Source organism: Wyeomyia smithii, chromosome 2, assembly GCF_029784165.1.
Source record: "Wyeomyia smithii strain HCP4-BCI-WySm-NY-G18 chromosome 2, ASM2978416v1, whole genome shotgun sequence".
NCBI lineage: Eukaryota > Metazoa > Arthropoda > Insecta > Diptera > Culicidae > Wyeomyia > Wyeomyia smithii.
This window is the reverse complement of record NC_073695.1, coordinates 110,788,402-110,810,963: the sequence shown is the minus strand read 5'-3', so window position 1 is coordinate 110,810,963 and position 22,562 is coordinate 110,788,402. Positions and strand designations below refer to the sequence as shown.

Sequence of the window (22,562 nt, the reverse complement as noted above, 5' to 3'; positions counted from 1 at the left end):
ATATATATATATATATATATATATATATATATATATATATATATATATATATATATATATATATATATATATATATATATATATATATATATATATATATATATATATATATATATATATATATATATATATATATATATATATATATATATATATATATATATATATATATATATATATATATATATATATATATATATATATATATATATATATATATATATATTTTACCGGTCCAATATAACGTACGTTAAGCCTACCTGTTACAAAATTTATATGGAGATTTAAATGGAAATTTCATTCTAAAGAGCTCAAAATGGCTCGAACCGTAGGTTTCATGACTTCAAATTGTAGGTTTTTTGATGCCTAACAACTTGGCCGAAGACACTAAAAAGCTAGGGTGTCCCAAAAAAATACTAGAGCTGTTCAAAGTTGATTATGTCGAAATTTATGTTGCAAATCATGTTTTCTGTCAACACTGCCAGTGTACCGGCGTCAGTCAGATTTCTATCAGAAGTAACCTCTGAAACACGTAGTAGATTCTACCTACGCCTAGAATATTGACCTAGATTTGTTTGCTTGATCCAGTTGAGTGTATAAACTTGTTACGACAGGTTACTTCTGACGGAAATCCTACTGACACCGGTAGTTTGGTAATGTTGGCAGAAAACAAGATTTTCTGCATTTGAATCGACATACTCAACTTTGAACAGCTAGGGCTCTTCTTAGGGACATCCTATCTCTTCAGTGTCTTCTGTAAAGTTGTTAGGCATCTACAGTACTATATTTTACCATAATGTAGTGCATTATTAGAGTATTATTAAGCTCTCTAGAAAGGTAAATGCAAAAAAGTAGGTTTTCCCAAATAAATTGACTTGACTTTCGGTAAGTTTAGTGTTGTTTGGGGCCCCGAAATGAACCAAAAAAAATTGGTTCTGGAAAATCGATCACTTTGCCCCACCCTAGTGGTCATGGATCGTTGAACAGCTACAATAGGTGCTAGAGGCAACCAAAAACCATCGAGTGCGTGGAATTCCAAAGAAAACCATTTTGCCATTATTTATTAGATGACAAAATGAGCCGTACTGCCCCAATATTGTGGTGCATTCTGCCCCGTGGACGGGGTGCATTTTACCTCATTTGCCTGGTGCTTCTTGCCCCTTTGTGGCGGTGCATTTTACCCCAGCAAGTTTGCATTTATCCTCGATTGACGACTTTTATAATTTATTACACTCACTTAAAAAAAATTTTCTATAATGTTTTAGCATCAGATGCGAGTTTGAACGAATAAATACGGGTGTTTTGATCAGTATATAACATTGCGGCAACTTTTGGAGCTTTTTAAGAGAAACAATTTGCAATGCTGATATCGTAAATATCTGAATTCTATTCGAAGAAATTATAGTTTTTCATCAAAAAATATGCGTTTTTCATATGCATAGTGTATAAAATCATTGAAATTTTTGTCATGTTTTTAAATTGAATTTACTCAAATTTAAAAAATTAAATATTTTTTAAAATTCCTCCACTCAAAGGGTCAAGTATGCCCTTCAAAATGAGATCAAGAGATATTTTTTATGTTTGCCCCAAAAAGAATGACAAACAAATAAAAAAGGCTTATTTTTTATGAAAAACATTAATAACTTCGAGTAGAATTGAGATTTTAACGATATCAGCATTGCAAATTGTTTCTCTTAAAAAGTTCTAAAAGTCGTTCAAAGACAGTTTTAAGGTGAAACTTGAAATAAAAAAAGTTAGAGCGCAAAATATGTTTTTTTAAATATAAATCGGTTGTGTTCAAAGATAGAGAAAAACTTGTTTAACAAAGTTACTTGAAATTAATGGAGCTATAACATTGTAGAAAAAGTTTTAGAAAAAGTTAGATACTTGATTGCATAGAAAATTTTGGTCACCTTAATTTTTGATAATTTTTCAATAAGCGCTCTATCATATGTAACAGCTTTGTAGAAGAAAGTGTTTCTCCAAATTCTGGACCATTGTGCATCGGTTTTATCTCATAGCTTTAACAAGAATATACTCTGCTTTCGTTAACTGGTGCGTTTTACCCCAGGAACCCCTGCATGGTGTCCTAGGGATTAGAGAGCGGCAACCAATAATCGAGTGAATTGGAGAAACTTTGTAATTCAGGCCATGTCAAATAAATTAATAACCAACAAATAAATAAATAATTTTCCCGAAGACACTTAATCAACCAAACAAACGGGTCTTGCTTTGAAAATGTGTTTATCATTAAGAGGCTTTCGGCACTCCTTAAGCAAGATTATCCGTTAGCATAAAGATCTTAGCGCAAACATATAAACCAAATTTACTAAGCCGAGAGTGCCCTTTAATATTAAAAATATTTTTAGAGCCAGAACGGGTTATTTGATTTGTACAGTATATTTGACAAAGTCGTAGATAATGAGTTTGTCCATCCAGAAAAAATGTGCCTGATGGAATAAACATCGATCGTAGTTTCCTGTCGTTTTAAAATTAGTATGAAAGTACTTGTCAGCACCCACCACAAGCACAATCTTCCTCCCTGCAACCAAAATCGTTGATCTATTATGAGATAAATCCGGGTGTCTGCTGTATCCCGCACTTTTATTATTTACAATACCGCTATTGAGAAGTGGTATGCTTATTATTATTTTATCCGTGCTCGTGTGTAATATGATTTTACCTTTCCTTTTACACACTTACTGCTTTACTACATAACAAGCCTCGTTTATCCTGCCGAATATCGCCACTTATGAATACCCTGGAGAAGTTTCATTATGCGTCCTCTGGCCAGTTTAGGTATAAAAAGGATTTATTTTGTTAAGAGGAAGTCACCAAAGTATTCTAGAGAATTTATCGCAAAAGAAGGGTTAGTGATGGAGAAGAGCCTGAGAATATATATCATGCTTACCTCCTTTTTGACACCGAATAGTCCAATTTTATTAGGGTACGAATTCACGAGCACCCGCTTGACGAAGTGGACTTTGTAACCTTCCGGCTACGCAGTTCCTCTCAGCACAATCTTCAGCGAGCGCTAATTCTCAACCGAAGAAATGAATAAATATTCGCCGAAAAGTAGAACGACTATTCGGTCAGTCGATTTTTCGTCCATAGATGTTCATTATCATTCAGTCAGATTAAAAATGGTCCATAAGCATGTGTATTTATTTTAGATTAAATGACGTCTTCAATAGCATCTATAATTTATTAATTTCCAAACCTAATCAAATCTGCATTGGAAAATTTCATCGTATGCATTTATTTAAATGAAATGGTTTTTCTATGACAGCGAGTAACCAACAAAACTAGGAAATCTATCGTTAACCTAACATGAATTTCATTATTTTAGGTTTTCCTAACAAATAAAAAAATTAATCGAAGTTTTCAACAGCCTTTCAATCATAACCATTTCCCCTCACTGCTGTAATGCTCGTCGTCGCTATACTGCTAATATGCGATAGACACGCATGTGTCATGATGTATCTTTACATAATTACCCACACGTTTCATAGCCTGCAAACGCATAAAAATATGTAGGTATGAGAAAAAAAGATTTACCTCATGACTACGTTGCGCGCACTTTTCGTTCGTCACGTAAAGTGGCTTGAATGCTAGGGACAAGCGAAGTTAATTGCGGTGTTGAAAACCAATATTGTGATTCGATTCAGATCAATTATCGCGAATAATTCGCGAATGGCCATGAAACGATAAATGCATATTGACATTGACATAAACTATGTAAGTGGACGCGTAGCTCCGGTAAGGTTTGAAATAAACAACTTGTTTTTCTTTCAATATCAAAGTCCTGGTAACAAAATATTTTTTTCCGAATTCGATTCTATATTTTTGAAAATTGGTCTATGTCATTGGTTTGGGGACGGGTTCAGTAGTGTTGATGAATGTTGGCATAGCTTTCACCGTGTGGGTGGTGAGCATGTCCTTTACGTTGGACATGTGGCTGGAATCCGGTTTTGTGGTCGGAGCTGTAATCCACAATACGGTGCGTGCCATCGGCCTCATCAAGCGTGTATTGTCCCTTAACATGGTCTCCATCACGGTGTTCCCACTGACTCTTGTGGTCATGGGTGTGGAGATCCTTAACACCATACTCGTACTTGTACTTGGGGTAGCTGTAGTAATCCTCGATGGCCAGGATGGCGACGGCAAGGCATAGAACCAAAGCAATAGTCTGTAACGCAAAAGATTAAATTATGCTCTACACCAGAAGTAATTTGCAACCAGCAAACCTTAAACATGTTGGAGCTTAGTGGAACGATTGTTGTTCAAATGAAACGCTGGAACTTGACTGATATCGACTAGGCGCTGCGGTAGAATATTTATACGAGGCGCCCTAACGTGTACTGCGGGGTTGTTTTTCCATTCTTGTAACACGTATGACCACACGATTCAATAAAATTTCACCCGACTATTTGTCAAGCGATCAAACGCAAAAAATGCATGTTGCGCGCATATATGTCGGCTGCTATACATGATTGATTATTGTTCGACCGGGGGAGATTTGAATTTTTCGATCGACCAGCACGAGATGGGCAGCGAACCGTGAGTTTCTGGCTGCTACTTTACATAGCCTCTAACAAGGTTAATAGAGAAAACTAAACGAGCGTATAAAAATATACTTTCAATTAAGCTGTATGGCACTTGAGTAGGTGTGAAATCGTTCGAAACGTTTAGGCTGCTGCGGACAAACAGATTCGACGACGCCGGGGAAGAAAAGACAACTTGTTTTTAGTATAAATATTCTCTGGTTCAGCGATCAAGGCATCAGTCCCGTTCCAGCAATCCAGTTGCTTGAGTTCACAGCTCCAAACCAGTATCAGCTCCGAGATGTTCAAAGTAGTTAAATTACAGATTTGCATCGCACGCAATCCGAAGCTAATTAAAAATTGTTAAATTTTCCTCTTCCGACAGATAATCGCCCTGTTTGTTTGTTTGGCTGTTGCGGCGTCAGCCTTTGAAGACTATCACAGCCATCCCAAGTACAAGTTTGAGTATGGAGTAAAGGACAGCCACACCCATGACCACAAGAGCCAGTGGGAAAGTCGGGATGGGGATCACGTCAAAGGACAGTACACCCTGGATGAAGCCGATGGCACCCACCGCGTTGTGGATTACACCTCTGACCATCATGGCGGATTCCAGCCGCATGTTCAGCGCAATGGCCACGCTCATCATCCCCACGGCGAAAGCTATGCTAACATCCACCAGCACTACTGATCATCGAAATCTTACGCCAAAGAACTAGAACGATTCCTAAAAATAAAAAACAACATCCTATGTGAACCTAACGACACTTTTTTTGTTTTGAAATGCACACTGAGTATTCCGTTGAAACGCTATACATATCACCACTACCAGGTCTCATCTGAAGTGTATTTAATTCAAAACAAGAGTATTTTAAATCTTCAATAATTTGTTTGTTGTCCTTATAAGGCAGCTTTCCTTTCGATAGCCGTAAAGGCATTTTCGATTGCTCTACGGGTAACACCGATTATATCAATGTCGTCCGCGAAGCCCAGAAGCATGTGAGACTTTGTGATGATGGGGCCGCTCCTCTGTACACCTGCCTTTCGTATTGCACCTCCCAAAGCAATGTGGAACAGCAAGTTCGAGAGCCCGTCACTTTGCTTCGGACCATCTAACGTCACAAACGCGTCCGAAAATTCGCCCGCTGTTCTGACGCATGAAGTGAAACCATCAAGCGTCGCTGTAACAGTTTAATTAGTTTTGTTGGGAAACCACGTTCTAGCATTATTTGTTACAGCTCGCTGCGTTTCACTGTATCGTACGCCGCCTTAAAGTCAATGAACAGATTATGTGTCTGCAAGTTGTATTCTAGAAACTTGTCGAGGATCTGTCTCAAGGTAAACATCTGGTCCGGTGCAGATCGCCTCACTCGAAAACCGCATTGGTGTTCTCCAGCAAAGGCTTCGTGCAACGGCCTCAGTCGCTGGAACAGAATACGGGAGAGAATTTTGTAAGAGGAATTGAGGAAGGTTATGCCTCGATAATTACTACAGTCTAGTCAATGTCCTTTCTTGTAGAGAGGGCATATGAGTCCTTCCAACCACCCCGTAGGTAATAGTTTCTCATACCATACCCTTAGGACAATCTGATGAATTACACTATACAGCCGGTCGCGCCTGACTTTGAAAAGTTCGGCCGATAATTCGTCCTTCCTAGCGGCTTTGTGGTTCTTTAGCTCTTTGCAAGCATTCATCACCTCGTCCAATGTTCACAGCTTGTCCGTCCTCCCCAATTTCTATCCTGTTCCCCTCGACGACTCTCCTAACTTCCTCACCGTTCAACACCACTTCAAAATGTTGCTTCCAATGCCTGGCCACCAGTGATTTATCGGTAATCAGATTTCCCTCCCTGTTATTACACATGGCAGGTACTGGCGGTTCCTGATTCGGTTGATCGTTTTAAAGAAGCTTCTCGTGTCATGCCTGGTGAAGCAAATTTTTAAATTTTTTTAAATTGAAATTTGATGTTTATTTTTAATTTTTTTTTGGTCAAAAAAATTTTTTTTGTACAGTGTATATTTTTTTTATGATGCATTTTTAATTCCCTACAACTCATTCTCAGACAGTTTTTCTATACAACCAACGGTTCCTGGGCTACAATGCTTCGAATAAAACCTATGCCAAAAGGCATACGCCCTTTTAGAATGTAACTTATGGGTGTAAAAAATCTCTCCACCTGTGAAAAATGCTCAATTTGCTAAGCCAAATACGTGTGCAAAGTTTCATTCAAATTAAAAATGGTCGATTAAATTTCCGCGTATTTCCAGTCGATTTGAAATGATTTTGTTCTGCTACTAACGTGTTGGTGTAGGCTAGGTTCTTCTCTTCCGTCACATCTAGACACTCCCCAAGTAACACACAAAACCTGTTAGAAAAAAATTCACAATGACAGTAGTTATATAAGAGTACTATAAGCGCAATTGAAAACTTGTGTTGTTATATTCTCATTCTCGAGATGTTCTTTTGTAGCATAATTGTATTATATAGATTATTGAATATAAACTGCCGCTGCTCGTCTGTAGCTTGTGTTTATGATGTTATCAAAACTGCACAGAAAACAACTTAAAATACATCATTTGCGAGAAGTTGTTTTTAATCAGTGATTCAACCACATTTCGAAAACAGCCTCGTTTTTTCCTGGTTTTGGAGATGCTTTTCAATAGCATGGGTTAAGCGAACAATAACTATTACATGTATGGCACTTGTTTTCAAGTTGTCTTCCAGATGTTTACACTATTAGAAAAACTGTGTATGAAATGCCCAGCCGGGGCAGCCGCACATTTCATTTTATGTCACCGTATATCTAACAAAATTTTTCTAGCTTTGTTATATTTTAAGTCTAGATAACGTTGAAACTATGCGAAAAAAAACTTCAATATTCAAGCTACAGAAACAATCCATCTTGAAAGGTTGTACATTGCTTTTTATAATCAATTTATAATTAATTGAAAGTGCCACTAACGAGACGATTGTCGATCTAGTTGCACTGCGCGTAACAATACATTCAGGGTTGATATTTGTTGACACTCTTGAGTGAAAGTGAAAAAAAAGCATCCATAAACGTTATTTTTTTACAATCCTTTCAGAGTTCTCCCTTCCCGCTTTTTGCATGGAAGTGAACTGTCAAATCACCTCATTATATTTCATGCGATGAAAGCAAGACAACAAAATCAGTTTATCAGGTAACGAAGATTGTCAAGGCATCGGTCAGTGTCAGTGAAAAAGTGCTTCGGTGAGGTTCATTTTGGTTGAGTGGACTGTTTGTTTTTTTTTTTCGCTTTGAAGTGAAGATCATTTGGTTGGATTTGTCGTCAAATTTTATTCCGTAACCCTGAACGATGCGCGCGATCTATTTCTAGTGAATCTAGTGAAAATCTAGTGTATCCGAAAGAGTGCTGCGATCATTGGAAGGGAAAATTGAAAATGATTGGCTGTAATTTTCGAAGAATTTTGCTGGGGAAAATGACTTTTATCAGCACTGAATACATTTGCGCAGGCGCTGGGTAAATGTTGTCATAGCAACGCATTTGCGCATGCGCTTTGTTATGGCGAATTCTGACCCACGAATGCGCGAATTTCTTTATTGCATTGGGTCAGTGCAGATCTTACTTACTTTACTTTTTTGGCCAACGGACCGTTCACCGGTCTAGGGCCGAACGACTTAGAGATGTCCAGCTTCTCTGTCTTGGGCAGCCGTTCTCCAGTCTCCCCGTACACCAGCAGATCGTGCATCTTCTTCCACCGCGCACATCCACCGCGTGCGAGGCCTACCACGGAGTCGACGGTCTCTTCCTGGTTCTCTACTGAAGATTGTTTTGGCGGCTCTCTCGTCAGGCATCCTGGCTACATGTCCAGCCCACTGAAGCCTGCCCCGCTGTATTACCTTCACAATATCATCATGTTTGTAAACCTGGTACAACTCGTGATTCATGCGTCTGCGCCACACTCCACCTTCCAATTTACCGCCAAGTATCGATCGCAGAACTTTACGCTCAAAAACTCCAAGCACTCGTCGATCAGCTCCCTTCAGCGTCCATGCTTCATGTCCGTAAAGGGCCACCGGGAAAATCAGCGTCCTATACAGCGCTAGTTTTGTGCGAGTTTGCAAACTACGGGACCTTAGCTGGTTACGCAGTCCGTAGAAAACCCTGTTCGCAGCTGCAACTCGTCGTTTCACTTCACGGCTCATACCGTTGTCACATGTCACAAGCGTACCAAGATAAACGAATTCGTCAACCACTTCAAATCGTTCTCCATCCATCTCCACCTCAGCACCAACACCACGGGGACTCCGACGCTCTCTGCCAGCTACCATGTACTTCGTTTTGGCAGAGTCAATGACAAGTCCCAATCTCGCTGCTTCTCTCTTAAAAGGTACGAAGGCCTCCTCCACGGCCTTACGGTTGATACCGATGATATCGATGTCGTCCGCAAAGCCAAGAAGCATGTGAGATTTCGTGATGATCGTACCGTTTCTTTCGACATTTGCTCTTCCTACTGCACCCTCAAGAGCGATGTTAAACAGTAGGTTGGAGAGTGCATCCCCCTGCTTCAGTCCATCCAACGTTACGAGCGCGACTGATGTCTCGCCAGCTATCCGCACGCATGATTTTGATCCATCCAGTGTCATACGACTCAGCTTTATTAGTTTCGTAGGGAAACCGTGTTCCAGCATGATCTGCCACAGCTCGTTTCTTTTCACTGAGTCGTATGCCGCCCTGGAGTCCACAAACAGATGGTGAGTCGGTAAGTTGTACTCCCGGAACTTATCAAGGATCTGTCGCAGGGTGAAGATTTGATCCGTCGTGGAACGCCCTTGTCGAAAACCAGCCTGGTATTTGCCAACAAAGGATTCCGTTAACGGTCTTAATCTGAAGAACAGGATACAGGAGAGCACTTTATATGCGGAGTTGAGCAACGTTATTCCTCGATAGTTGCCACAATCCAATCGATGGCCCTTCTCATAGATAGGGCATATGATGCCTTCCAACCAGTCGTTCGGCATTTGTTCGTCCGCCCAGATTCTTAGTATTATCTGGTGGATCGCATAGTACAGCCGCTCGCTTCTCGCTTTAAGAAGTTCGGCCGGGATACCGTCCTTCCCAGCGGCCTTGCCGTTTTTCAGCTCACTTATCGCCTTTTTCACCTCCTCCTGTGTTGGTGGCTCCACAGCTTGTTCGTCACTCATAATCGTCATCCTGTTCCTGCTCTGCTCATCCGGCTCCTCGCAGTTCAATAGCGCATGAAAATGCTCCTTCCACCTGGCTGCAACTTTCGGTTTATCAGTAAGCAGGTTGCCGTCCTTGTCATTACACATGACCGGCACAGGGAAATTCCTGCTTCTGACTCTGTTGACAGTTCTATAGAATCTCCGCACGTCGTTTTGAGCATAGCTGTCCTCTGCGCTGGCGAGCACCTGCTCCTCATACTCGCGCTTCTTCCGCAGTGGGTTCTATTTTCGGCAGCTCTTGCCACCCTGTACCTCTCTCTGTTCTGACGCGTTGCCGCAGTAAGCATGCGGCTCCTGGCACGGTTCTTCTCATCTGTCGCTCTCTGGCACTCGGCATCGAACCAGCCGTTAGGCTGTCTTCCACGCGTCGTACCTACCACCTCTCTCGCAGTCGTTTCGATGGCGCCGTGAATACTGCTCCACAGCTCATTCATGTCTTCCACTCCTTCCTCCTGCTGTTCTGCGATCCGTCGATCCAGCTCTCTGGCGTATTCTGCTGCCACGCCATAAGCTTTCAACCGCTGAATGTCGAAACGCGTCGTCCTCTCTGTGCGAGATTTCAGCAATGTTTGGTCCCCGTAAAGACCTAACATCAGTACGTGATCGATCTGGGAGCAGGCTTCTCCATTTGGATGCCTCCAGGTGTGTTACCGAATATTCAAACGTGGAAAATAGGAACTACATATGGCTATTCCTCTGGCCGCGGCAAAGTTTATCAGCCTCAGGCCGTTTTCATTGGTTGACGAGTGGAGGCTATGCCTTCCAATGACCGGACGGAAGAATTCCTCCCTCCCAATCTGTGCGTTTGCATCTCCGATGACGACTTTTACGTCGTGTTTTGGGCACTCGTCATAGATTCGCTCAAGCTTGTCATAGAGCTCATCTTTGACTTCACCGGATTTGTCGTTTGTCGGTGCGTAGGTGTTGATTAAACTTCAGTTGAAGAATTTGCCCTTAATCCTCAACACGCATATACGGTCATCTACGGGCCTCCACCGGATGACTCATGTTTTCTGATTTCCCAGCACTACGAAACCGACGCCCCGTTCCGCTGCTTTGCCGCCACTGTAGTAGATGTGGTACTTGAAAGAAGTGCGTGCAACAGGGTCTACTGCACGGAATTCCCTTCCTCCGGAATTTGGCCAGCGAACCTCCTGAATCGCTGCGATTTCGACTCCCTGCCGCTGTAGTTCTCGAGCAAGCAAGCCAGCCCGCGTCGGTGCAGATCTACCCAAGAAAAAAAAACGACATTGCTTATTACTACGCATGTAAGAAAGAGATGCCAGATAGTTGTTTACGAACCAAGCCCATGCGGTAGTGGGGTAAATTGACTCTTCGCAATGAAATAAATCAGCGAACATTCTGTAATGCATAATCTGTATTCCTCTTATTGACAAGTAGAAAACGGTATACAATGAATGGCGCATGAGTTTTTCAGAAGTAGAACACAATGTTTCACCATGAAATTTGACGAGCACGTAGAACTTTGTATTACAAGCATCTAAAGGTTGATCTAATAAAATTCCTTTTTTTTTGGTGATTATTCGAAACGCCATAATCACTATTTTTTATTGTTCCTAATATAAATCAGCGCCGTTCTGTAATCTTTTTGTTTTGAAGTTTTATGCTTGCGTCAACGATGTTTTGATTAGTTAGCAATTACAACTTGAAAATAACCTGTTTCGAACGTTTCCTTACCGTATTGGTACTCGAAATGTTTTTTGCAGCTTCAGTCTAATAAGTTGGCTGGCTTTCATGAAGTTATATAATACTTCATATAGAACCAGTACTTGTTATAGTAGCCTTCAATTTTTGCGCTTTTCTGGTGATAGAGATCTCATGGAAAAGGTAATGTCAACTGAAATTTATAACGGAAGGGTTGTATTAGAGGAGTTATCCCAACTGTTCTATACGACGTGTGTTACTTGGGAGCGTCGAACCACCCGCTACGCGTGGTTCCCGTTGTCATGCCTATCACTTCTCGCTTTGTTTCGCTGACCGCATCATGGATGTGCTTCCACTGCTCTTTCAGGTCCCCTTCAGCTAGTTCACCGATTCGTCTATCAACTTTCCGAATATATTCTGCAGCAACTCCTTCTACTGATAACCTCGCCGATCTCGATTTAAATACGTTGGACAAACCTGCGCGAAGCTTGCCTACCACGAGATGTTCGGCCCTCGAAAGGACCGCAAATCTATAACGTCTGAAAATAGACGGCCGTCGATCAGCATGTGGTCGATCTGTGAACAGGCCTCTCCATTGGGGTGTCTCCAGGTGTGCTTCCGAATGTTCAGACGTGGAAAATGGGTACTACAGATCGCCATTCCTCTGGCCGCGGCGAAGTTCACTAACCTCAAGCCGTTGTCGTTGGTGGTACAGTGAAGGCTTTCCCTACCAATAACGGGACGAAAGAACTTCTCTCGTCCGACTTGTGCGTTCGTATCTCCGATGACGATCTTCATATAGTGTTGTGGGCACTCTCCATACGTTTTCTCAAGGAGCTCATAGAACTCCTCCTTTACGTCATCGGTTTTATCGTTTGTCGGCGCGTACACGTTGGCTGTAATTGAAGAATCTGCCCTTGATCCTCAATGCGCATTGACGGTTATTATTGGATTTCCGAGTAGCACGAAACCAACGCCCCGTTCCACCCTGTCACCGCCACTGTAGTAGATGTGGTAATTGAAAAAAGTGCCCGCGGTCGGATCAACCGCCCGGAATTCACGTTCTCCGGTTTTAGGCCAACGCAACTCTTGTATGGCTGCTACCTCCACTTTTACCTTCCGTAGCTCTCTGGCCAAGATGCCCACGCGTGCAGGTTCGAGCAGAGTCCTAACATTTCTTGTGCCAAATTTCGGATCGTTGTCCTTTTTATTTCAACATGCTTCCTTACTAGAGCTGCTATGCCTAGTCTCGCGTCGGGGCTGCCGTCTAGGGTGTAGCTGGCGAGACACCGCATGTCATAGTTCAGCCGTCCGCTCCGGATCAGTTGCTTTATGAGCCACCCCTAACCTGGAGAACAGACGCTCAGGTAAGCTGCACTCCAAGGAGAACAGCTCCCCTTACCCTATCAGTATACGACCAAGTTCCCACCGGTTCACCGATCTTCCCTTGGATGCTCGTATCCCAGTCGGTACCACGTGGAGGTAAGGATAGGAGTTGCTGGTCATCATGCTATGAACCACACTAAGGTTTATTCTATGTCAACTAGTACGGGTGTACTGCTGGTATGCATTTCCCAGTCGTTTCCCAGCCGTTTACCAACCATATATTGTGCCTGTAGTGTTTGTTTTCTGTTAAAACTACCTTTATCGACCACGATACAAGCGTATCGTTGTTGTTGAATAAGCACTAAGCATTTCTGCTAATGTGTCTAAGCCAGAATTAATTTATTTACTTAAAAACCAAATCTTTGAAATCCATTAATATTCACGTTATTATATAAATGGTTTTGTCTTATTTAACTCTGATTAAACAGAAATGTATTCTATGAAAATAATTTCGGAGCCCTTACATAGGCTCACTAATAGGGAAGCATTAGAAAATATGTCGAAGAAAATTATCAGCAAGTTCCAGCAAAAAATTGTAGCAATCAACAGTTACAACGAAGTAAAAGTTTCAAAAGATTTATTTTGGTTTTTTGCTTGACATGTTTTTTTCCATTTGCCAACAATTACATTCACTGTACACATTACGAAGACTGTTAATATACGTATGTTATTCGTTAAGTTAAAAATAAAAAATATCTTCTAATAATGTTGCAGCCTAAAAAGATTCTGAATGAATCTTCGCAAATGTACAAAAAATTCATGAGCATTCGCCGGTTTTTACTCTTTCATAAATTTGTGTCTGTAGGAATTTATTCTTGCGATATTATGTCGATTATTTAGTGAACATCGAAGATAAAAGGAAATAAAAATAACTTACAACTTATAATCATTGTTTTTTTTTTCTTCATCAAACTTAATCATTGTATAAATGATCAATTTTTGTTGATTATTGAATGGTTTAAGGATAACCACATTCATAACATAAACTGCCAATCACCATCAGCAGCAGCATTGCAGTTTTTTTTTTTCCTTGATTTCATGCGAATATAAATCGTGTACCGCTGCAATGATAGACCAGCTACGCTTAGCTCGTCCTGTATTGTACGGTACTGCTACCTTTACCAGCATGTTTTCTTTCAAGACATCAGTTTTTATTACGACCTAACAGAAAGTTAACAAATTTTTAAAAGGTCTGATTCAAACATTCGGAAAAACCTTTACCTTCGAGACATCAAACTAGTCTAAGTTCATGGGAGCAAACAATAATTGACCTGTTGGGACACTGTCATTTTTTTATACTGATACAGAGAATGTCACAAAAAATGACTAGTGTCTGTTCATGTCGTCTGTGCTAGGAATGCTCGTATGTGATTGGTTCATTAATCGCGTAAATTTTTCTTTAAACTTTTTATCAATTTTTACCGTTGAGCAATTGAATCATGATGATATGTAGCGTATTAATGAATTGTCTAACATTTTATCTATAACAACATAATGGTTTTTGTTATCAATCATGTGGTTATGCTGTTATTATCGTATTAAATCTGATGAAACATTTGCCAGCCTCATGTCCAATTTTACAGAATGTACTCCAGTATAGAAAATAAAAACATCCCACGTCAAAATTTTCGTAAATATAATACCCTTTTTTCATGAAACCTTTTCACAAATTAGTCATGATTCGAAAAGCAATACCAATAGATTCTATGGTACGTACGGTTCGGGATGGTCATATCATCTACAAGAGCTGCGGCAATACAGATAAGCTGGGTACAGCTGGGTAATGGACGAGATTCAGAAGCGGGTGATTGGGTGGTGACCGATCACTCCCCGAATGTGCCGATTGAGGATCAAAGGCCGGTTTTTCAATGTCAGCATAATCGATGTGCACAGCTCTTACCCCGGAAGCACCGATGATGATAAGATGAGAAAGAATTCTACATTCAGTTAGATTATAACAGATCTAGATTATCATTTTATGCAAAATTCAAACTATATTTTTCCAAGCAAGTTTGTTCAAATTAAAATTTTCAAATAAGAGAAAAAGGAAAAAGTCGCATCATAGCATAAAAGAACAAAAGAATTGATACTAAAGACTATGGTAGACTATTGCTTAACCATCAATGTGGTCGAATAGTTATCTAAAAATCATTGAAAATGTATCAGCAACACCGTAGAAGTCTCAGCACAACAATATGCCACGTTTTTCAAAAGAACACAACATAGAGCAATTCAACACTCCCTTATTATTAATGCGATGATTTGGAAAGGCCAATTGAACAAAGCAGACATTCTAAGTAGCAAATGACGTAAAAAAATTTAACCTACAAATTTTGGACAGATTCCTGATCATACAAATTTTTGTGTTGATTTCAACATATTCTGATTGGCTTCGTCTGCAATCCAAGTTGCCTTTTTGAGAACATAAAGCACGCACTTTTTCTCTACACAATCTACATCCTTGGCTCGAAAGCTAGTAAAAAATATGTAGTGACATGAGATAAGAGAGATATTCATTATCTTTAACTGACACTGCTATCTTTATATTGTATAACAAAGGGAAACTCTAAAACGGAAGCAGCATTGAAAAGCAATCGCGTGATCGGCAAGCATTTTCCTGCAAAAATAACAGCAAGCCCCCAGGCTAAACCGGAGTGAATGAACCATGTGTGGAGTATAAACAAACCTCGTTTCTTGCTCGTCTCCAATAAGCAACATCTAGATTGCACACATGATTACAGAAATGCCACTGATTTACCAAATTGAGCCAAATGTCGACAACGTTAATTATCTCAAGCACCGCAGCGAGCTATAAATATTCACGTATCCTCAGTATCAATCATCAGTCAGTTCACAGCATCCGATCAACCACCTTTCGAAGAAAACCAAGCCCCCGATTTGAAATGTACAAGGTGAGATACACTAAGACTGACACTTTGCCTGCCGAATCGAGTTGTTTATCATTTCTCTCTCATTTGGTTGCTTACATTCGGTTATATCATTATATTCGTAGATCATCACCATTTTTGCCTGCCTGGCTGCCATCGCAGTTGCTCTGCCTTATAAACCCGTTGCGGAACCGGAGCACTATGCTGAACCAAAAGAGGATCATCACCATCATCCGCAGTACAAGTTCGAATACGGGGTGAAAGACGCCCATACCGGAGACCACAAGGTCCAGTGGGAACAGCGAGACGGGGATGTAGTTAAGGGTTCGTATAGTTTGGATGAACCCGACGGTGGACATCGCATTGTCGAATACCACTCCGATGCCCACGGAGGAATTCAAATTCAGGTGAAGAAAGTTGGCGGTCATGCACCGGCCCCGGTTGTACATCACGAGCCCATCCCCATCGTGGCAGCCCCGATTGTGCATAAACCCCTTAAGAAGCATCGGTACTAAGACGGCAGAGCCATAGCTAACATTGTTTGATGTATGCGGCAGAGTTCCTGGAAGCGTTGACCGTTTCCTCATTATAAGTGTGAATGAATAAAGTATGTGTACAAATATATTAAAACAGGAGTTTTACTTTTTTCACCTGACAAGTTCCAGCTATGTGAACGAGTGATGTTTGATTGAAATGTCATTGTAAAGTAAAAAGAACATCTAAAACGTAATTCCAAACGTTGTTACGATGATTTTTAATAACCTTCAGTACTCAATAAATCGAAATTTGAATTGTTAATTGATAAATAAATCAGAGCTAAAATTATTAAAAAAAGCATGCTTTCAATAAATTTAAATTTTCTAAAACTAAACCATCAATGATTAATTGCCTATTTAATTAAAAAGAATTTAAATTAAAATCATAATTAAAATTTCAGTAGTGAACAAGGAACTAATCAATCATCAAAAAATTAATAAATGTAGAAATTCACCAAATGAACTGATAAATGGTTAACAAAACTAGCAAAGCAAAGTTTATAATTTGGCAGTTAGAATTTGACTCTTCTGGTTAGACACGGACATCGCAGTTAACTATTCGTACGTGCAACTACGACCTTACAAAGACAGACTCTCCCCAACCATTCGAATATATGATCTCTAATTTTTAAGACTGGCATCGTCCCTCGAGACCAGCTGGGATACTTATTTTTTGATTCAATTCTAGGAAATATAAAAATTTACATTTAGATTTGAAAATCAAAACCAATAATTACAATTAGTTTAGCTTCTCGCTGAGATGTTCAGAGTTTGGTCATTGATTTCATGGAATAACCCTGAGCCTGTGAGGAAAGCAAAAACATTCTTTCTCGTGTTTTATGCATCTTCACTGCGTTAAACGCAGGTAATCCATTCTTCTTTCTGTATTGACATTTTTATAGCGACAAATCTCACTATAGGGACACTATCAATCCCTTCTGTTCCACATAAAGTTCTTCGTTCAATTGCGACATTTCGTCATAGCGACCGGAAAATCTCCGGAAGCAGAATGATGCACAGAAGCTAAAAATCGATCACGGACACCATTTTGAATTCAAAGATGGCGACTTCCGGTTTCTGGAAAATAGCCGAAAATGAAAAAATACCACCCAATATGAATGTTACTTTAACCAGAATGACGCTCAGAAGCCAGAAATTGTCTCCAAATGCCATTTTAAAATCCAAGATGGCGACTTCGGGTTTCTGAAGAACAGCTGAAAATGACCAAAACAATATCGCACGCTTTGCCTTGTGGTTAATAGCGCTCTCGATCCACTAGATTAGTTGAGAGAATTCATTATCGTTTCTTAAACCAGAAAAACGCTCAGTGATCAGAAATTGTCTCCAAATGCCATTTTATATCCAAGATGGCGACTTACGGTTTCTGAAAAGCCTTAAGTGACCAAATACCACCCAATATGAGTATCTCTGGAACTAGAATTTGAATTGTAAAATGGCAACTCCTGGGAACAGCCGAAAATGACTGAATACTACTCAATATGGATGATTCCGTAATCGAGATGATGCAACCCAGAGCCCAAGCATTGATCCTGGACACCATTTTGACTTAAAGATGACCACTTTCAGTTTCTGGAAAACAACCAAAATAACTGAATACCACCCAATATGAGTATTTTTGGAATCAAATTGATGCCAATAAAACAGCTGAAAATGACCGAATACCACCCAATATGAATATTTTCAGAAAAGAAGTGATGTACAAGAGCCAAAAGTCAAGGATCGTCAAAATCAATTTTTTAAACATAACATTTTATAAAGACTTTCTACAATTTTGCAATGCTCTGCAATATTGTTCTCAATAATAAAACACACAATTTCACCGAAGAAAATGCACTTTTATCTCTTATTTATCTCTGATTATTAAAGATTTTTATTGAAATATTGCACTAATTAACTAGGGTAAATGTACCAATAGTGGCGCAAATAGTCACTATTTCCAAGGAATGTAATAAAACTCAACTTAAAACTTAAATTGTTAAGCTGACCAGACGTACCGTTTTGAACGGGACAGTCCCGTTTTTTCGACTATTTTTAACCGTCCCATCTTTTTACCATATTGTACCGTTTTTTCCATACTCCGATCCAAATGTACCGTTTTTGACATAATTTTGAAATTAATATTTGCATTAAAATCGTCAATGAATTTTAATCAGTGCATTCGCCCTGACGGAATTCAATCATCTTCTTCACGCACATTGAACTGCCCGTATGCGAATTTAAGGGAAAAATATTAAAATGTTTGCTATCACATTGAAGGTGGCAGCACCGTAACTCCGTCAGAGCGAATTACTTCCCATCTCGCCAACCCGCTATTGATGGACTGTCAATTGACCCACCTACATTGTTAACTGACAAGTTTTCGTCAGTGCGTGAGTGAAACAACTACAATGTTACACTCTTAAAAATACGCACGTAAAATCCACATGAAAAATCACGTAAGTGATTGACCTTAAGAAAATCTGCCATTTTACGTGACGTTAGTAACTTTCACCTAAACTTCACGTACGATTCACTGTCAATTCACGTACAATCGGTATATGGTTACAGCGCGTTGGTATTTGTGTTTTTTTAACTTTGTTAGTGTTAGTGCGGCTGTGGTTTGACGTATCCGACAACGATGTTTACGTGAATTTTTAGTATTGGAAAACACGAAATGTAAGTAGCCAGAATAATATTCAAATTTTCAAAAGAAACATATAAATCTTTTGAATTTTCAGTTGGTGAATTCTTGCCGGAACGATTGGAATCGTCAACAGGTAGTTTCCAGCAAAACATCTCCGGCACCAGCTGCGGAATCGTTCCGGCCAATCCAGTTTCTCTCCTGTCGGAAATGTCGATTCGGGGAATGTAATTATTTGTTGAAAATTTAAAATAAATTTTATTAGTCATATGCGCCATGTATTTTATTTACTTAAAGATCACGTTGATTCCATCTTAATAACACGTAAAAATTACGTGAAAATCATGTGGGGTTTATGCGTTTTTCTATGGTTTCACCAATATCACGTAAAAAGGTACGTGAAAATCAGGTAACAATTACCTGACCAACACCTGGTTAATTGACACTAACACTGTAACCTCGAAAACCCCCAACTGTAGGCTACCTGCACTCCAGTCGGGGTTTGATTCTCAGGGGTGTCGTTTACTGGTGAACTAATGCTGTCAGCCGATGCGAGCCACCCTGTACAGTCTTCTCGTCGTGAAGGGGAATTAACTCAATCGACTAAGGGGGATGAACTAACTCGCGGTCAACTGTGGCATGTGTCGCCGAACGGACCCTAACAAACGGGGGGATGCTCAAAGGCAACGGATGCGATTATTTCTAACCAACCGAAAAGACGCGAGGGCTGATAACCCCTTTGCGGGTTTAGGTTAATCGTTGCAATAAGCGAAGTGAGGGCAAAATAGTACCTAAACTCGAATAGTTTGCAAGCTAGCTTAAGCCGTGTACGGCTACTATAATTCCCCGTAATTAATTGTGTACTCTTACAACTATGCACAGTCTTAATGCTAGTAAACTCACGAAACTGCCTCTAGGAGCGATTTCCGCCCACGGGTCGCTTGTATCCAGTTCCGCTGACAGTTCAGTACACCGACTCAGGCCTCACCGCTGGCGAACGATGTGTGAATCTCTGGATTGGGGGCGCATCAGCCCACAAAAGGACTTCTGCCGTAGCCGGATGACGATTTTAATGATGGGATGCGTTGACCAAACTGTCAAGAGCGTAGCACAACGGCTCGAAGTTGTGGCCAAATCGCTGCCAAGTATGGTAGGCGAACCGTCGCCAAAGCCAAGCCTAATACTGCCGCCGATAAACTGGCAAATCTCACCGCCGAACCGGGTAGTTCCCGAAAGCCACGTGATCTTTCCTCCGAGTCCCGTCACCCTAACCTTTTTCCGAACCGATTGTCCGTCCGAACAGGGGGGGGAAACTTTCTCCAAATTTTCTGAAGGAAAAAACTTGGAAATTTGTTCCAAAAACAGAAAAAAAAGGCCCTTTCTGGACCTTTTTTTTCGTTGTATTTTAATCTTTACGTTAGTGTAGCGTTACCGTGTGTCGTTGTTACAATGCCTTAGATCACACTTCTTATTTTGGTAACACTTTTCAACTTTCTTCTGTCCCTCTTAATGTTCTTAGCTTTTTTTTTAAAACTATACTGCTTTTTAACTATTTTACACTTCTTCACTTTTCTCCAATTCAAGAGTTAGATTAAATTTTCCGTCGCGCACTTCTACTCGCCTTCGCGGTTAGGAACAGAAAGAACGTATCCGGAAAGATGCCGAGAGTTCTAGGGCTAAAGTTGTTAGAGAGGGCCAAGATCTGACACTAGTTGTCAAATCTTGACATTCGGCCACATCCGTTCAGCAACGCATTTACACGAGACGTAGTTAATTAATACCCCCTTTTACGCAATCTTTTCGCATACATTCTGGTGTACGTTCACACCTTCTGAGAGAAGGTTGCCAGATAAAGGCGAAGAATATTGGGATCAACATTCTCCTCTCGCAATGTTGACAGCATTTTTCATTGAGTCGTACTTACTCGTAAGGAAAACTTGGGATGAAGTCCCAAGAGTCTTTTTGGGAACCGCAGGTTACAACACACTGACACATCACACATGGTAGGCTTTCGAGAAATCGGCAAAAGTTACGTGAAAATAAGGTGGATGAGAATCAGTCACTTTCCCCGGTAACTTTTACGTGCATTTTTTTCAGAGTGTATTATGATTCTTTCGAAAGTTCGAACCACTACCAGAGACACCAGATGTGCAGTCTTTTCAGCGAAATGCAAAATTTTGGACTTCTTGCGTAGTTTTTATTAATTTGCAGATATATACAAATACAGTTTTTTAAGAGTGACTGCAGACTTCTGTGCGAATCTTATTACTATTTGCGCAGACGTTTTCTAGAGTTGTGTGCAAATTTCCGCAGCCTTGCGAAAAGCGAGCGTAATTTTTTCGGCTTTTCGAGCAGTTTTAGATATTCTTTGAAAACACCTGGCATCTTTGACCTTAGAGTGCCTGTAAATATATAGAGTGGCGACACTGTCAAAATTGGAATAAAAATTATCTGTCAGTGTCATTCCAATTGAGCAAACAACCTATTAAACACGTGTGGGAAAAAGAGAAAGGATGTTCAGTGTTACCAGCGTTACTTTGGATGACACGGCGCCACTCTAGTTATATATAGGCACTCTATTTGACCTATACTTGGTGCTTATTTCACTGATTTCTACACTAAGAGAAAATTACTATTGAATTCCATAAGAACCCCTTATGATTTTGCGCCACAAGGATTCCTTATGGAAGTCATGAGTCTGTCTTATAAGTTGGAGGGGGAAATTGATTTTCGACCCACTCCCCCCTCGCCCCAGGCTTTACCCGGACGGATCTCAGGGCAGCTTTACTGTTTTCTTTCGGCCAACAGCAGGACCGAAATCGAAACCGTTAAACATCCTGCAGATTTCGAAAGACCTGACGGAGGGGTACAAGGCCGTGACCGAAAACTCCAAGGTCAGACCCAACAAGCTCCGTGTCGTGGTCAGCGACCTGGAACAGGCCAACGCTATTGCTCGCTCCGAGCTTTTCACACGCGAGTATCGCGTTTATATACCCGCACGAGACGTGGAGATCGACGGTGTCATAACCGATTCGAGTCTGTCGGTCGAGTGTATCTTGGCAAGCGGTTTTGGCTGCTTCAAAAATGCTTTGTGTCACGACGTAAAAGTAAAGATCATAGATTGCAAGCAATTGCGGTCTGTGTCTCTTGTCAACGGCACAAAAGTGTACACTCCGTCAGACTCGTTTCGTGTTACGTTTGCCGGATCTGCTCTCCCTAGCCACGTCTCGATCGATCGGGTTCGTCTGCCTGTGCGATAGTATGTACCCCGTGTTATGAATTGCACCAATTGCAAGCAGCTAGGCCACACAGCCGCCTACTGCTGCAATAAGGCACGATGTAGCAAGTGTGGAGAAACTCATGCGGACGATTCTTGCAGTGTAAATGCTGAAAAATGTATTCACTGCGGGGAAAATCAGCATGAGCTCTCCACATGCCCGGTGTACATGCAGCGCAGAGATAAAATCAAGCGGTCACTTAAGGAGCGTTCAAAGCGATCTTACGCTGAGATGCTGAAGAAGACCGTGACCACTTCTACCATAACATTGAACCCCTTTGATCTGTTGTCCTCTGATGAAACCGATTCTGACGATTCACCAGCAGGAACAACTTATGCCAACCGAAGCAAACTCCTCCTGGGCTTGCAAATTTAAAGTCCCAGAAGGAGTTCCC

At 40.7% G+C, this 22,562-nt stretch overlaps 3 protein-coding genes across 3 annotated transcripts; 2 read left to right on the top strand and 1 right to left on the bottom strand.

Annotated features, from left to right (window-relative positions):
- Nucleotides 1-3,819: 3,819 nt before the first annotated feature.
- Nucleotides 3,820-4,379, bottom strand: LOC129724683 (cuticle protein 19-like). Its single transcript, XM_055679778.1, has 2 exons — nt 4,248-4,379; nt 3,820-4,189 (listed from the first exon to the last, which is right to left on the bottom strand). The coding sequence occupies exons 1-2, from the start codon at nt 4,254-4,256 to the stop codon at nt 3,884-3,886; spliced, it is 315 nt and encodes a 104-aa protein (XP_055535753.1). The 5' UTR covers nt 4,257-4,379; the 3' UTR covers nt 3,820-3,883.
- Nucleotides 4,380-4,720: 341 nt separating this feature from the next.
- Nucleotides 4,721-5,304, top strand: LOC129724682 (cuticle protein 19-like). The gene is made up of 2 exons (XM_055679777.1): nt 4,721-4,854; nt 4,930-5,304. Exons 1-2 carry the CDS (start codon nt 4,846-4,848, stop codon nt 5,233-5,235), a joined length of 315 nt encoding a protein of 104 aa, XP_055535752.1. The 5' UTR covers nt 4,721-4,845; the 3' UTR covers nt 5,236-5,304.
- A 10,376-nt stretch (nt 5,305-15,680) lies between these two features.
- Nucleotides 15,681-16,476, top strand: LOC129723041 (cuticle protein 19-like). Its single transcript, XM_055676980.1, has 2 exons — nt 15,681-15,737; nt 15,839-16,476. Exons 1-2 carry the CDS (start codon nt 15,729-15,731, stop codon nt 16,226-16,228), a joined length of 399 nt encoding a protein of 132 aa, XP_055532955.1. The 5' UTR covers nt 15,681-15,728; the 3' UTR covers nt 16,229-16,476.
- The last annotated feature ends 6,086 nt before the right edge of the window (nt 16,477-22,562 follow it).